General features: G+C 40.4%; 1 protein-coding gene across 1 annotated transcript in view; it reads right to left on the bottom strand.

Moving 5' to 3' along the window:
* Nucleotides 1-15,963, bottom strand: part of DTNA (dystrobrevin alpha) — a 209,294-nt gene that overhangs the window by 259 nt on the left and 193,072 nt on the right. Inside the window, exons 18-21 of the mRNA XM_060119629.1 lie at nucleotides 8,391-8,550; nucleotides 5,834-5,923; nucleotides 4,203-4,371; nucleotides 1,759-1,891 (exon numbers count right to left, since the gene is read on the bottom strand). Of these exons, the coding sequence (XP_059975612.1) occupies nucleotides 1,759-1,891; nucleotides 4,203-4,371; nucleotides 5,834-5,923; nucleotides 8,391-8,550 (552 nt within the window). The remainder of the gene's footprint in view (nucleotides 1-1,758; nucleotides 1,892-4,202; nucleotides 4,372-5,833; nucleotides 5,924-8,390; nucleotides 8,551-15,963) is intronic.

Genomic DNA, 15,963 nt, shown 5'->3' with positions numbered 1-15,963 from the left:
CCTATTATCTCTCAGCCCTTTTCTTTGTCTTTCACTTGAAGTCACTGGGTGTGGAAAGGAAAGGAGAGAGAGAAGGAGCTTAACATCTACCAGAGATGGCACGAACTCCAATTGGAGCTGATGCTATTAATAGAATTTCCCTTCATTTTGGTCATATCAGGTTAAAGTCCTAAGTCATTAAAATAAATAAAAATCTAATATCTTATATGAAATGACTCTCTTTTAAAACATAATCTAGAATTTCATTTACTGTGGTCACCAAAATCCAGAAACTGATATGGGCTCAAATAGGGAGGTCTAACAGGCACCTCTAACAGCATGAACAAGAATATTGATTATTTCACCACCTTTCTCTCTCCTTCTATGCAGCAGAGCCAAATGAGATACGAGTAGGAATGCTATCCCTCAGAGTTCCCACAGACACCTTGGAGCTTCATCCAGACTAACTTCCTTCCACGGATAGGCCATAGAAGTCACAAAGCAAGAACGTCCTCCATGGTCTGCACTCAAGGCAACTTTGTTTCTGTAGCGGTAAAGTACGGCTTTACGTATCTGGTAACTGTTTGTTTTGTTTATCTAGGCCTACATTGTAGTTGCTTCTGAAATGTGGCTGTTAAACTGAAAAGGCTAATGGAACATTCCAGAGAGGCAAAGCTTCTGTGTTATATTGTCAAGATGGGGTTGGTGGGCTTCCCTCTTGCTCTATTCTTCTTGGGAAGATATTTCCAAACAATCTATAAATATATGAGAAGGAGAAGATAATTTATTCTCTCTGCTTCTCTTTCCTTCACTAATAGAGAAAGAGAGGGCTACTGCCAATCTAAGACAGTGGAAAAAGCTTGTCTGGCCATCAGACAGAAAGCCTGACATGATAAAATAACCCCCGGGGTCTGGGACACAGCAGGTCTCAACGAGCCAAATATCCCTGAACTCCCAGAACCCCAACAAGACACAGAGAAGGGAAACATACAAGAAAAACAAACATGGCAGTAGAACAATCTCCATGGGGAAAATGCATCCCCTTAAGGATGAGTGGCTAATCACACTTATTTCCAATTGCATGTGTTATGTCCAGTGACTTCTCAGATGGATTAATATGCTCCAGTACATATGACAATCTGCCCAACCACACCCTGCTGAATGTGGGCCTACAGTTCCCCTAACATTTCTTGGTGAGGTTTGTCACTCTTTCTCTTCTTGACATTTGATATAAGGCAGGCAGTGAGGGAAGCTGAGGACAAATGATTCAAGGGAGGAGGTATATTTATGTTTAGTCAATTTCCTTGAGCCTTGTTCCCTGACAGTCATCCTACAGTATCCATGGGGGATTAGTTTCAGGACATCCCCACACAGCAGATACCAACATCCACAGATTCTCAAGTCCCTTAGAGTTGAACCTCAGTATCCACAGATTCTGAATCTGTGGATATGGAGGGCCGACTGTATCTTTTCTTAAAAAGCATTTTCCTAATGATTTTGGAGGATCATGGACTGTTAGTCACCATGTTTCCACTAATGTGGAAGGCCTCTTTTACTTTCCAACTCAGAATTCATATGAATTCATGGTGAGTGACAGCTATAAGAAGTATTTAACATTTTTCCTGTCTAGAATTCATGGACTAAGGAGTTCAGTCAGAATATTCCAGAAATGGAGTGTGGAAGGAAGGAGAAGCCACCGAATTTTGGAGTAATGGAAAAGACCCAGCTACTGAGGGGCTGGGGCAGGAGTGGTAAAGGATGTAGGCCAGTTCTTGGTACCTGGTAGGCTTCGTCCTGTAGCTTCTGTTTCAGGTATTCCTCCATCTTCAGCTCATTCTCCAGCTGCCGGACAGAGTCATCTTCATAGTTCTCATCCTCTGGCCGCACATATGGGTCCCCATCTTCTGTAACCCTGGGAATCAACCACAGTGGGAGTTTCAGAGCAAATCTTAAAGGAGAGTATGAGTGGAATTCCTGTGCTAGCTGTAGTTCTGGACACACATTTATTTAGTCCTTTAATTCACTTCTTTGCTTCAATTCACTTCAATTCTGTCTCTTCTTTGACATAATGAAAAAAACTTTTAAAAAGCTTTGGAAGTTTGGAGAAATATATGATCAAGGTGTTCTCACAGACAAATTTTCTATGGCAATCTGGTGATCACTGTCCTCTATGTTTTCCTAGGGTTAACAGGAATGAGCTGACCTTTAAATGTCTGTCATTCCTAAAAAGGGTAGGCTTATCCTTTGAGAGGACATAATTTTTCCAATTTGGGGGCTTAAAAAAAATGGAATCCAAGAACGCTTTCTATAAGGGAAGTAAGCCCTCTAGCAAAATAATGATTAGGACATTTGTTCATAATTTAACCCTCTTTGTGTTATGCATGTACATAGGCACGTGCACCCATGTGCTTTATTCCTGTGGTAGAGTCAAGTCACTCTCATCGATCAGCTAATCGATGTCAGGAAGACTAATACTCTAACCCATAGCTCTTGATCTTCAAAATTTATACTAGCTCTGAACTTAAGAAATCCATTTAAATTGTCCAATTCCACTATGAAATAAATAGATAAGAATGATGTCATTCACTAAATGTGTGACTCTCTCCATCTATTCATCCCAGTATATATAAAGCTGTTCCTGGGACTGAACATAAATTCACAACCTAAATTATATGACTAAAATATTCTCAGGCTAAAACACAGTACATGTTTAGATAGTACAGATATTAAAATATCCCCTAAAATGAAAAGAGTGGTCAAGTAGAAGTTTCTGGGTTGGAACTTAAATGCCAATATTCATGTTTATTTATATCTGTACGACATGTCCTCGTTATTTTTAGAGGTTTGGGGTCAGCCTAAATAGGTCTGCGAGGCCTCTATGAACTTTTCCTTCCCAAGCCCCACAGCCATGTTTGTAGCTGGTCCTGCCACCAGTGTACCAGGGACAGCAGATGGAGTGGCCTTAGTTACAGTTTTGGACCTTAGGATTGGATCAAGAAAATTTTAGGTAACCACCATGTAAATGCTTAATTATAAAAAAATCAAGTGGATTTGTATTTATCAGACTAAACTGATAATTAATTCACCAGTTTGAATAACAAATAAATCAAATAATTCTAAATTATAGAGGAAAGAACAAGAAAGCAAACTGAAGTTAAAAGCAGCAGCTTCCTGCTACGTAAAATTATAACTGTTTTGTTTTGATCTTATGCTCTGCCTTTTCACAGCTGGCTTTCAAACCATGTCTATTTATAATTCCCCATTATTACTGGCCTTTTACTCACTGCTTGGATGGAGAGCCAAAACACCAGAAAGGCCTCTGGTTAGTTTCTTCTCTGGGTCTTTAAAACAGACAGTTTATTTTTATAGACTCATCTGCAGTTCTTCTCACATTAAGCACCATCACCCTTCTGTAGTTTTTTTTGAACTGTTCAGCAATTCTCTTTTCCAGAATTTGGGTGAGCCCCTGCCCACATTTCTCAGTACTCCGCTTACTTCATTTCCTTCATTTTACCCTTTTCCCTCCAAGCTGGGCTCTGCAGGTCTGTCCTAGCTTTTTGCCTTTGTTTCTCAGCTTTGGTTTTCTCTGCCTGACTGCTTTGAGCTGATCCAACGTCACAGAAATTCTAGTGGCTACGTGAGTGATTCTACTAGCTCCTGTCAAGCTACAGAAGACTAACTGGGTGAAAAATCTTTGCAAAATGTCTTTTGAAGGTCAGGTTTATACATATTCAATAATTCAAGCGAATTGGACTTCTTTATAATGAGACTTTGTACATTTAGTTATTTTAATCACAAGTGCATATATGATGCTGTTTATACCCACTTTGAACAGAGACCTCTCTAGTATCACTAGGTCCTTTAAGAGCAAATCTAGTAAATTCAGGAGATAGGATGATTTATCTCCTGAACTAGTCTATGAGTCCTGGGAGGGTGGGAGAGATTTTTGACACTATTTTGTATCCAATTAGCACAGTGCCTTGGGCAAGCCAGGCTCTCAATAAGTACTGGTTGGTTTTTGTTACTGATACTCTGGAAATTGTTAGGGGGAAAAGTCACAACGACAAATTGAAATGTAGCACCCTTCTACCTTTTCTGGCAGAAAAGGAAACTGAATCATTCCTTTCCAAAATAAAGACGTAAGCAACCATGTTTTTATTTTCCTATGCTCCCTGCAGAGTGTTCTGTTACTGAGAAAATACCCCCAAGCAGAAGATACTTACACGTCGCCACGCATGGCACTTGGGGTAGCTCCACTGTGAAGGTACCCGGGTTTTCGGGCATGGATTTGCGCTAGAAAAGCCTTTTCAGAGGTTGGTGATGGGACCAGATCTTCAAACTGAGTCCGTGCAAATTCAGAATCCACGTTACTCTCAGTTTCACTCCCCGCCTCTATTAGGTACAATTGAAGAAGTGAAGAATGACCTAGATTTTTTTATGATTGATCGGCAAATAAAGGGCTAGGCTTAACATTAACCAACCTATGCTGATTAAAACACTGACCAGTTATTGTACTAAGTCAAGTATGTGTTCGTTTTTTCTCAAAATGAGAATTGATACTGACATGAATTACCACAAAATCAGTTAGTATACAGTATTGTCTTTTTATCTCAATATTATAAGGAATCTTTGTCTTAATAACTGACTTAATTCTTGAAGCCATCTGTTTTCTCCCTCTATAAAAGTCTTTATTAAAACTGTTGTTACTTTTGCTTAATATTACTTTAATTTAGGAAACACAGACCTAAAATATTACATTCACTTAATATTTCAAAAAATTATAAGAGTATAAACTAATAGTCCTTGAAACGCCTACAGTGAGAATAACATTTTTAGTCATCATTTGCTAAAGCAGTGATTACATGCCATTAATCATGATGTATTAACTACTGTCATTTTTATCCTATTTGGTAATCTTAATCTAAAATAATAGCAACAATTTTCATTAATTCTAATTATAGAGGTTTTATGAAATTTAAATCCAGATTTTTTTTTTCTTTTTTGCGATACGCCTCTCACTGTTGTGGCCTCTCCCATTGCGGCACACAGGCTCCGGACGCGCAGGTTCAGCGGCCATGGCTCACGGGCCCAGCCGCTCCGCGGCATGTGGGATATTCCCAGACAGACCCGGGCAAGAACCCACGTCCCCTGCATCGGCAGGCGGACTCTCAACCACTGCGCCACCAGGGAAGCCCAAATCCAGGTTTTTTTTAACATTAAAGTTTTCTTTCTTATAGTTGTTGTAATCTCAATTATATGACCACAGTCCTTTCAAACAGATATCTTGCTAGGAGGGCTTTAAGGAATAGACGAGATGTATTAGTAACTGATAAGATATTTATTTGCATATTCACGCTGTTAAAGTTTTTAAAACTCTGTGTAGTAGTATTAGGATGAAGAGTGCTGCAATTTTATGCTATTTATTTTCTTTGCAGATCTTTCTTTAGTGATATTGCAAAGGTAAATTTCAGTTTTGCTCCTTTCAAATAGCCATGCATTCCAAATGAACAAGTCTAAATTAGTAAATAAGACATTTGACCCTATAAAATAACTTTAGCATCATGTCACTTTGGGTCATGATATATTTAACAGTGGCTAACTTGGGATTCTGTATTTACAAGTCAATTTTAATATTTATTCTTTTCTGCATTTTTCAAACTTTGTGCATTGAGCATGTATTCATGATCTTCTCATTAGCAAAGTATAAACGGTACTAAAAAAAATCTAATATCCCAACAAACTATCACACAGACCTTTAAAAAATCTTTTTATACTTGACAATGAGCAGCTCTCTAACAGAAGTTATGGGTCCTTCTGCAATGAGAAGACAAATGAGAGGGGACCAGGGACTCACCGGAATTCAACTCTTTCACGAGAGAGGACATGGTGTTAGTGATCGAATCCGCTGCTACTAGTAAGTCATTCCTTAAATTTCTTCTTGAACCTTAAGAAAGAATGATAATGAAAAAAAATCAAAGCTTTCCTTTTCCCCCAATTTTTATGCTGTTTATCATTTCCATTGATATCCTAAAGCAAGAAGACGTCTAAGACTTTGGTTCATTTCCTGAAAAAAATACATTGTGCTTAGGCCAGTGGCCTTTGATATAAGAAGACATGGCAACTGATGGGGATTCATATACTTTATTGTCCAAATTGGGACAATTTTACAAGAGAAAGGGGTGGTATTAATAACAAGACTGGGTGACCTGGCACAAACTGGGATGATCCCAGGTAAGCCAGCATGTGTGGTCATCCTTCTTCAGAATCACCTCACAGATGAAAAGTCTGGTTTTGCCACGAGAGCTGTGCCTTCCCAGCAGCTGCTACTGTTTCAGCCCTTACCTTGTGGCTGAGCACATCAGATCCTGATCTCCACCACCATAGCCTCTGTCTCCCATCAGGGCTCCCCGAGCTCCCCCTATCATTTCAGGTACCCCTTGGGAGTGGGAACCCTGTGCACTGTATGTCCCTAGAGTTTGGAAAAGGAGTGAGGATCCTTGCTCCTGCTGCCAAGACGTGGGCAGAAGATGTATGCCTGGTACCCTGAACTGGAACTTAGACCATGTTTCTCTATGGTAGAGGAAGATTATTATGAGGCTTCCATCCCACTAAGGGTTAAAAGGGTATTTGTGGGCTGGACTGGGAGTGGGGCAAGGTGGATGTAGAGCAGAGGGCCAAATTCATAATGTCTTTGGAAAAAAGACTTAAGATTCCAAACACCTGACTTACAGATGAATTTATGCAGGATGAGCTGGGGCTGCTTAGATAGGTCACATTTCATTGTGATTTCTTAGTAAGTAAAACTAAATAAGTAAAATAATAAACACATGTAAATTTAAGAAATCAAAGTAGTTAGATAAAACAATAATTATTACAGGAAACTCAAATTGATTTAATATACTGTAAATTTCTTTAAGATTTAGGGAAAGGACACTTTTCCCTCTAAAAATTAAAAAAAGGAAATTATTTTGCATAACTTAAATTATACTTGTACAACTTTAATCATTTTATTTTTCAGGAGAAAACGCCCTGTAATGGATCTTCCTTTTTCCCTCAGAACAGAAAGTACATCATGCTCTCCCTTCAAAATGTAAGCTTTTATCCCCTATAAACAGCAGATGAGAGCATCTTTTTCCTCAGTCTCCCTGGATATTATTGATGTTAAACAATTTTTTTTGAATCTGCTAGGCAAAAGGTGATTTTGATTAAAATTTTTATTTCTACAACTATTTGTGAGATTGGACATCTTTATTGGCTATTTGTTTTTCTGTTGGTTCCTATCCTTCACCTATTTTTGTTTTAGGAGTGTCTTTTTCTGACTGAGCTGTGTGTGCTTTAAAGTATAACTGAAATTATGAAACTTGATTGCTACATATGCTGGAAATGTTTCCTCAAGTCTATTCTTTTGTCTTTTAAGTGTTTATGTTTCTTTTTGTCTTAAAACTAGTAGTCCGATATGTCGCTCTTTTCCTTAGATCTACATGTGAGGACCTGGGAGGATATCCACAATATACCGCTAATTTAAGGGAGATGCAAATTGCAGACCAAAATGCAATTCATGATTGAATTTGTGTGAAAAAAGAAGAGTCTATGTCCATAAAAGCACACTTAAACATAGATATTTATATATAAGTGAAACGTTGAGAAGGGCCAAGCTGTTAATAGTGTTTACTTCTAGGAATGAGATTGGCAGGCTGAGGGTCGGCAGGAGGATTTATTTTTTTCTAATTTTCTACAAATTTAAAAAGTGATGACAAGAAAAAGTTTTATAAAGTGTTAAAATATTTCCAAATGAATAAGATCACTTACTTTGGGACCCCACTCCCACCCTGACACTCCACAGTACATAAGCAGAAGAGGCAGCGGTGGGAGAATGCTGTTTGTTGCTGTTTGTCATCTCACATCCCTCTTTGTCCTCTTCTATTGACTATGGAGGGCTAGCCTCGCAGCCCCATAACACAGAGGCAATGATTCAACTCTTTAAGCCATCTGGAAAATGACTAAGCATCCTTCTTGGTAGCCTCAGTGCTAAAGAGCTGGGATTGTTTACTCTCAATCTTGAGTTTGCTTTAATGTAAAGAGAAGAAAGGAGGAAATATCTTTCGGAATTTTAAAATGGATTACATTTATAAAATTTCCTGGAATATTGCTGAAAGGATTTCCCTTCCCTTAATGAGCAAAGGCTCATAAAAAAACAGGGTAGGGCAAGAGAAGCCAAAAGAAGATAAGATGGTGAAGGGAAGAACAGTGTAGGGAGTTTCTAAAATGTCTTGCAGGCCCGGCTCTGACACAAACCGTGGAATACCCTAGAACATCCACGGTGAGGCTCTGATAACTCTAGATCATGCAGTCCTTGGTGACTTCTTTGCAACAGAAAAGCAGAACACACACACACAAATAAAGCCACTTACTTTGTGCAAACGCCTCCTGTACGTCTCCCCCTACCCCTGTGAGAGAGTCCTGAGGCGTGTGGGTCGGGGTGGAGCAGGCGGAAGCTGACCGGACAGGCATGGGGATGGGCCTGCTGATGGTGTGGCTGGGGGAGGAGCGGGGAGAGCCTGCCCCCTGGGTCTGGAGAGACAATGCAAGTCATTAATTGTTTTCGCAAGAAGATGCCAAATGCCCTTCCCAGTGCCTCAGTCAAATGTTAAAGACAGTGACAATGAAATTCCAAAGTAGGTGAAAATCCTAGGTAATTAAGATGGTAATTCTCAACCTGAGTTGCAGGTGCAGATAATTTAGGACCTTACTGTACATGATCTGAAGTTTTGGTTACAAACTGAAAGCTAAGAATATTAGTACTGCATTCATTGTTCTGTAATATAGATGTTTGCCCATGTAATGAAGCTACTGTTAAGCAGTGGTAATTACAAGGTGTATTTATGTTCTCCTTGAAGGAAGCTCTATATAGAATAAAAAGACATTAGGAGCACATTTTAAATATAAACTTGGAAACTGTTTGGGATGGATGTGGTTTACATTCTTCCTAAACTTTCAACCCGTCTTGTCCTGGCATCATCTGTAGAGGATAGTTTATAGTTTCAATCATGTCATGCCATATTGCATATGTTAAGTCTCAAATAAAGAATCAGATGAAGTGTAAATTGTTTAATCCCTGTTTTACAGTAAAAGTTGTCTTTGTCGAATTGCTCTGTGATTCAGGGATTCAAATGGGGAAGAGAAAAAAGAAATCCTGGTTTCTAATTTTTGGGTAATGTTTCCTGTAGGAATTGTCCTCTTCGCCTATGAAAAAGGCAAGAACAGTGGGATTTTAAAATGAGTAAAGAAAAAAGGAGAAAACAACTTCAAAGCCATTTATCTCCTCATTCCAGCCCTTGGCATGAAATAATTCTGAGGCTGTCAAACCTTGAATTTCACAGCCTTGGTTCTACAATGAGGTCTCTTGGAAACATTTTCTGTTTTAATAATTAGTTTACAAAGGAAGTAAAGTCAGCACGAATAAGAAAATGTAAGAAGTGCATATACAACAGATTAGGTATTCACATAAATTCCACTCCAGTCCACTGGGTCTGGCCAGGGAGAGTGAGGACTCTTCCACAGCAAGGCCCAGAGATTCATCATCACCTCATTCAAACCCCAGACATGCACCACCAGAGCCGTGCTCTGGAATATTCGATTTAGGTCTTTGCTGTGGGTTCAGCTGCTTGCAGTTAAAACACACAACATCAATCCTGTAAAATGCCATGCTGTTAGCTTTCCAGGGCTCAGCATCACACATAAAAGTCAAATCTATAAATTGAGAAAAATCCCGAATTAAAAATGAAGCAAAACAGAAAATAACTCATGTGATGCTCGAGGCGCTGAGGATTCCACTCTCACTCACAACAGTACCTTGGAGTGGCCTGTCGGGCCCAAGGAAGAGAAGTTTGCCTGCTTGTGATGCTTTGCAGCCCCTTGCCCCAGCCTGCTCCAGGATGGGTCTGGTTTCCCCTAGCAAACTTGGGCAGCTCAATGTCATTACCATGAAACCTCTGCTTCTGAGGTACCTGGGCATTTCCTTGCTTCCCACATCAATAAGTGACTTCATGTTTGAGTCGTGCTTTGCCATGTGCACAAGGTTCTCATGTACATCCTCATGGGTTTCTCTCCCTGACCCATTGAAGTAGGTCCCATTATGCTAAATGTATGGTTATGGACCACAATGCTCAGAGAGGTGAAAAGAATTGCCCAGGAGATGGAGCTAGAGTGTCCGAGCTGGGGCCTGAGCCCAGGTGGTCTGCCTGCCTTGGGGTGGGGGGACCTGGATGGGCTATGGCTGGTGACGGATCCTTCAAAGGAGACAGGTGTTGGTTAGGTACCCTGAGATCAAGTACCTCTCTCTGGCAACCCGTCCTGCACATCCTTTTCAAGACAGGGTCCTCAGCAGAGCTCTTTGCCCTTTCTCATCTGATCTTTTTACCAAGGAACCAGGTGCAGCTGGGAGGAGGGACTGGTGATGATGGGAAGTTGGACAGAGGGGTTGAAGGAAGAAGGCTCCTCTTGGCTACACAGGGTGGCTTACCTTCTCAACCCTGGAAGCCAGATCCTCTTCTGCGATAGGAGATTCACAATAATGATAAAACTCCATTTTTGTATGTAATCTACAGTCTCTAAAGCACATTTACATACCTAGTTTTGTTTTATTCTCCCACTAATCAGTGCTAGGAATGATAGTAGCTTATATCTGAATAGCAATTGGCAGTCTAGAAAGCATTTTAATTCCATCTACTTCACTTAATCCTCTCAACAACCATACGAGGTATTATTGCTCTCATTTTCCAGGTTAGGAAGCTAGGATCAGAGGTGATAATTACCCAAGATCTCTGAACTAGTGAAGGACAGAGATAAAATGGATCCCCAGATTTTAGGCTACAAGGCCAGGGCTTTCCCAGGGCACCACAGCTGCTCCTCAGAATTGTTGGCACTGTGACCAACCATCACGTATTTCCATCTATGTTTCATAACATACTTTCACTAACAACCTGAAGACTCATAAGGCATAGGACACAGACTCACTAGGGAGTGGTGGTGGAGCAGTGGCCTAGGGCTTTCTGCTGGGCCAGGCAGTACCTTCTAGTTACTGGGTCATGGAGAGCAGCGTGAGTGCCCAGGGTGGAGCAAGAGCCTTCAGGCTGGTTATCAGCCAGTACAGAAATACAGGTCCACAGTCTCTTATCTGCAAATGTGAAATCCAATGGGCAACACATGTTGTTTCATAATTAATGTGAGGCTACTTATGTCTGCACTGTACTGCATTTCTAAAACCTCAAAGATTCTGAGTTCTGGAGCATCTCTGGACCCAGTGATTTCAGATATGGGGCTGTGGGCCTGCTTTTCAATATCTGATGGCTGTGCTGGGGCTGTAGTATACGCCAGCCCTGCTCATACCTGTGCCACCAGGCTCTGCAGCATAGGGTGCTTGTGGGGTTCCCCCCTCCCCTTTGGGTGCCACACCAGCCCCACCTCTTCTTGCTTAACACCTTGTCTCCAAAGGCAACTTTTCCAACTCCTTTCTGCCTGTTTCCTGGCTTCAAAACTCCCATCAGTGGTCTTGTGTTAAGAGAAAAATAATGGACTGTGGTTACATGTTAAGGGAAAAACAATTGATGGAGTCTAAATTACACCAATGTGTGAATGGCTAATAGCTACCATCTCCTAAATGAATCTCCAACTGGTGCAATTTCAAGCAGTCTGATTATATGAAGAATTTAGGTGGAAGATTCTACGCTGAAGTAAAGATTCACTGCATCTTTCCTACAACTTGTAACTCCCCAGTCATGACTAGTCTTTACCCAGACTTGGGGGTAGAACCCTGGCTCCCTGGGTGATCAGGGCCCCATCACCTTTTGTCAGGACACTGGTCAGTTTGATGCATAGTAGACTTATTGCTGGGAACACCATCTCTGTTCTTCCTTTCTGCTGTTCTTGCAGGACCACTAGGGAACGGCAGTTGCCCCTTGGCTTTGGGGTAGATTAGCGAAGATGTCACAGAGTTTCATTTTCACAGCTGTGGCCCTAGAGAATGGTGGCCTCTGGTCTGGTCATGAAGCATGGTTGTCGGCTAACAACTTTAGAAGAGTTAGAATGAATAATCTCTGTGAACATCCTTTCCTGGAAATTATCCGGTGATTAATGGAGCAAAGACTTAAGGGACAATGGTCCATGAAGATCAATATATAGATCTCAAATTCCCGAGAAGAGAGGTGATTTATGGAAGAAGGAAAACATACATCATACTTGGCAAATTTAAAATTGTTCTCTTCCTAGAGAATAAATGAAAAATTCATTTCTACCCTCCATTCTCTGAGTCCACTCAACCTGCTGTTGTATCAATTTTTAAAAAGTCTGACAAGATCCATAAATTTTCTGATATTTTTCCAGGAAGTATTTGGGTTTCCACTCAGCACCAGAAAGGAGGGATGCTTCAAGAAAAGTGCCAAATGTCTAATTGTGGAACCAGCACTGTCTGGAGAAATGGCAGAGCAGATGACCATGAGACAGGAGGAGGTGGTACTATGGACCCTCCCCCACCCAGGTACCCCACTCCCCGAAAGTCAGCCTCTCAGGTTTGGGGGAGAATGCAGTGTAGTCAGGCCTGGTTTTACGTAGCAGCCTGTTTAGCTACATTCAACCCTCTTTTCATCCTTTCTTCCAGTACACACTGACTGACTATCATCATAGGGCTTCTTGTGGGGATACAGATGAGGTGACTAATTCTGATTAGTCAGACAGGAGGCACCATTTGCCTTGGGTCTTATGGCAGAAATTTCCAGGCAGAAAAGAGCAAGTACTGGGTGGGGAGAGAAGAGCATTCCAGGGCTTGGAGTATCAAGGGCAAGGCATGGGGAGTGTGAGGGGTACTGAAGACACACTGGGAAGGCCAGTGGGGTTGATGCAGCAGGTTCTCTGTGGGGAGTGGAGTGGGATGAGGCTGAGAAGGGGTGGAGCCAGGTTTGGGGGCCTCCAGTGTCATAAAAGGGGCTTAGTCTTTATCGTGAACTCAAGCGTCATTTTCTAAGGCTTTTAAGCACAGAAGCAATTTTTACTTTTCTAGAATTAATTAAACAACTCCTAATTTAAAAGAAGTATGAGAGAGAGAGAGAAAGAGAAAGAGAGACAGAGGCTGGGAAGGTATGTTTTTGAACACAGATGTTAGTCCTAATATTGCAGTTGATTATTTATGATGTGAATGATCCCCACGTCCCCTTATTTTTGATCGCTTCACTACTCCATAGAATACCCATAAGAGAGGATGAGCAGGAGAAATAATGGAAGGTGAACCTAAACTGTTAAAATCTGCCATTGCTGGCCTGTTCATGTTCCATAATATATTTGGAAGAAGTAGAAACCTGAATGACTATGATTTTCCAAGTTAAATGGGCCATCCAGTAGTAAATAGAGAAGAGAATGGGTGCAGGAGATGGAATTTGAAATGATGTGTGACTTTCTTCCCTTGATTGAGACAATTAACTAACAAGTTAATGTAAGGAAGAGAAACGAGTGTGTGTATGTGCGCATGCATGTAAAATGTGGGTTAAATTAGAAAAGTTTATACATTCTCCTGTGTATATGTATACATATATACTTACATTTATGCTTATATCTGACTTGCATATAGTATTTCACAAAGTGGTTCCACATTTGTTATCTTTTAAAGTCTATACAACAGCCCTGTGAGCCATGTATTATCAGTATGTTTGAAATAAATTGCTAGGAAGTTAATTGACTTATTCAAGATCTTATAGTTGTAAGTGAGGAGCTGGGACCACCATAACTCAGGTCTAGCTCCAGTAATGTTTCTTAGAAAATTATTATTGAGACCCTACCTTCTGAACTCAAGGTCAGAAAGGATACTTGGTTTTAGACCAGGTCATTGTATTTGGCCCTGGAAGGATACCAGAAACTCCGGAACATGCTGTCACTGTTATTATATCCCAGCCGCCTTTGTTATTAAACTTTTTATGAGTGTTCTTTTTATGGTTCCTTCAATAAATCTTACAAATACACAAAGAAGAAAGAGGGTAGGATAATTTCGATTCAAGTTTGTAAAAAAAATTTATTGCTTATGATACCATAATCATCATATTATATTACAGGCACCATTTTAAAAAAAAAGTCATGTTCTCTCCTCAAGGGGAATAAATTCATGCATTACTTCTAACAAGAAACAGCATAAGTAGGAACTATATATACCAGTATAATAAAATACATTGAACCACACAGACTTATGATAAAGCAAGTAGAGGTTATTAAATCAAGCACAATTTGTTGTGTGTGGTGTCTTAAATCTGATTTTACAAAGAGAATGTCGCCAAAGGGGAAAGGCTCATAAATAAAAACAGAATTTAGAAGCAGATGCCGGACTAAAACTTCTAAATTCTCTCCTTAGATCATGTTATACCATGAGAAGTCTATAAATTTGGATGGCATTTGTTTATTTCCTTGTAGAACTGCCTCTGCAGGATTGGGACATATGGGGTTCTGTCTTTAATTTTCACTGAAGGTCAGTATAAGAATCAGCCACACGAAATCTACTGCGTGTGTCTGTTTTATTATTCACTACTTCTATAAAGCTCTGAGTGAAAACTTCATTTTATATTTTATGCCAACAGAAATTTTGGTCCCTTGAGAACTGGCATTTCTGTTCTGATAAAACCACCAATTATGTTTTCCTTTTTTTTGCCTCACAGCTAGAAAGCTCATAGTGACACCCTTGTCCCTTATGATTAGCATATTTGCATCTTCTTTAGTTTTCGATTTTTCTATTTCCATTTTATGAAGTCACTGTTTATGTCTCTAGTTGTAAGCTGCCTTGGGTCCTTTTTGAAAAGAGGCTTGACTATGTAAGCAAAGAAATGAGTAAGACCCGCAAACACTCTCCCCACCCAGACAATGCATTGCTGACATCTGGGTGTTGCCAATAATGGTCCTTAAGTACCTAGGCAGTGGTACCCACTGCTGGCTGACTTTCAAAGATGCCGCAGCTGTTGAGGGCCCAGTGGGGAGGAGCTGGAGGGAAAGAAGGCAGTGATGCTCTTATGGGCGCTGCCATGGTTTGGCTCTATGCGTTCATCTGTTTATAAACTTCCTGGTCCACTGAGCCTTTCAAGAATGTGCTGCCTTGGAAATGGTAGAGAGAGGGTCCCCGAGGGAAATGGCTAAAGCAGGGTTGACTGGCTGCAGGATGGTTGCCTACTCTCTCCACTAGGAGAAGGAAGGTTATATGTGAGCCTTATTTCCTTTTTCTATGCACACACTGAGTAAGAGACAAGAAAGAAAAGAGGCTGTTTGCAGAGAAGCACCATGAGATGGCATTTTTCATTACCATGATCTAAGTGTGTTGTACGTACAATAGCAATACCCCATGTATGCATTTATGGGTAATAATACAGGCAGCAAATGTGTGTCTTTTACCCAGGGGGACTGTCTCTCATTAAAATTTGACTTCAGTTTAGTGAAGTAATTTTTTTCACAAAATACAAATAATGTAATACATTGTCTTTATTGTCTGACATTACAGATTTGTTTTACACTTTCCTTTTTTACAGACCTTGGGAATGAAGGGTAAAAATGTGTCCAGCATTTTGCAAACATTTTATGTTATACACAAACACGCACAGTGAATAATAGGAAAGAGAATACAGAAGAATGAAAAGGTACGTTGAAATCAGATAGGCTGTGGTTCTAATGGATTCATGGAAATAACATAAAACTTTTTGATAAGACCAGTAAGTGGGATATATTGTTATACACAGCTTGGTACATGCACTTGAAATGAAAGCTGCTTTTATTTTGCTTTTGTTTTATTATTATTGTATTTTGAGTACGCTGCTCCCTCTGCTGGCTTCTGCATCTGGCTACATGGCCAGACAGGGGGCTTCAGTTCAGGCTACAGTTAGACAGTCACAAGGCTCCTATTTCCAGGGAAGATGTATGTAACACCTTGTGAACTCCCACGGCAGAAAGGTGCTTGGTGGTACAAGA

The sequence above is a fragment of the Mesoplodon densirostris genome, chromosome 15 (genome assembly GCF_025265405.1).
Source record: "Mesoplodon densirostris isolate mMesDen1 chromosome 15, mMesDen1 primary haplotype, whole genome shotgun sequence".
NCBI lineage: Eukaryota > Metazoa > Chordata > Mammalia > Artiodactyla > Ziphiidae > Mesoplodon > Mesoplodon densirostris.
Note: the sequence above shows the minus strand (reverse complement) of the source record. Positions and strands in the feature narration are given on the sequence as shown.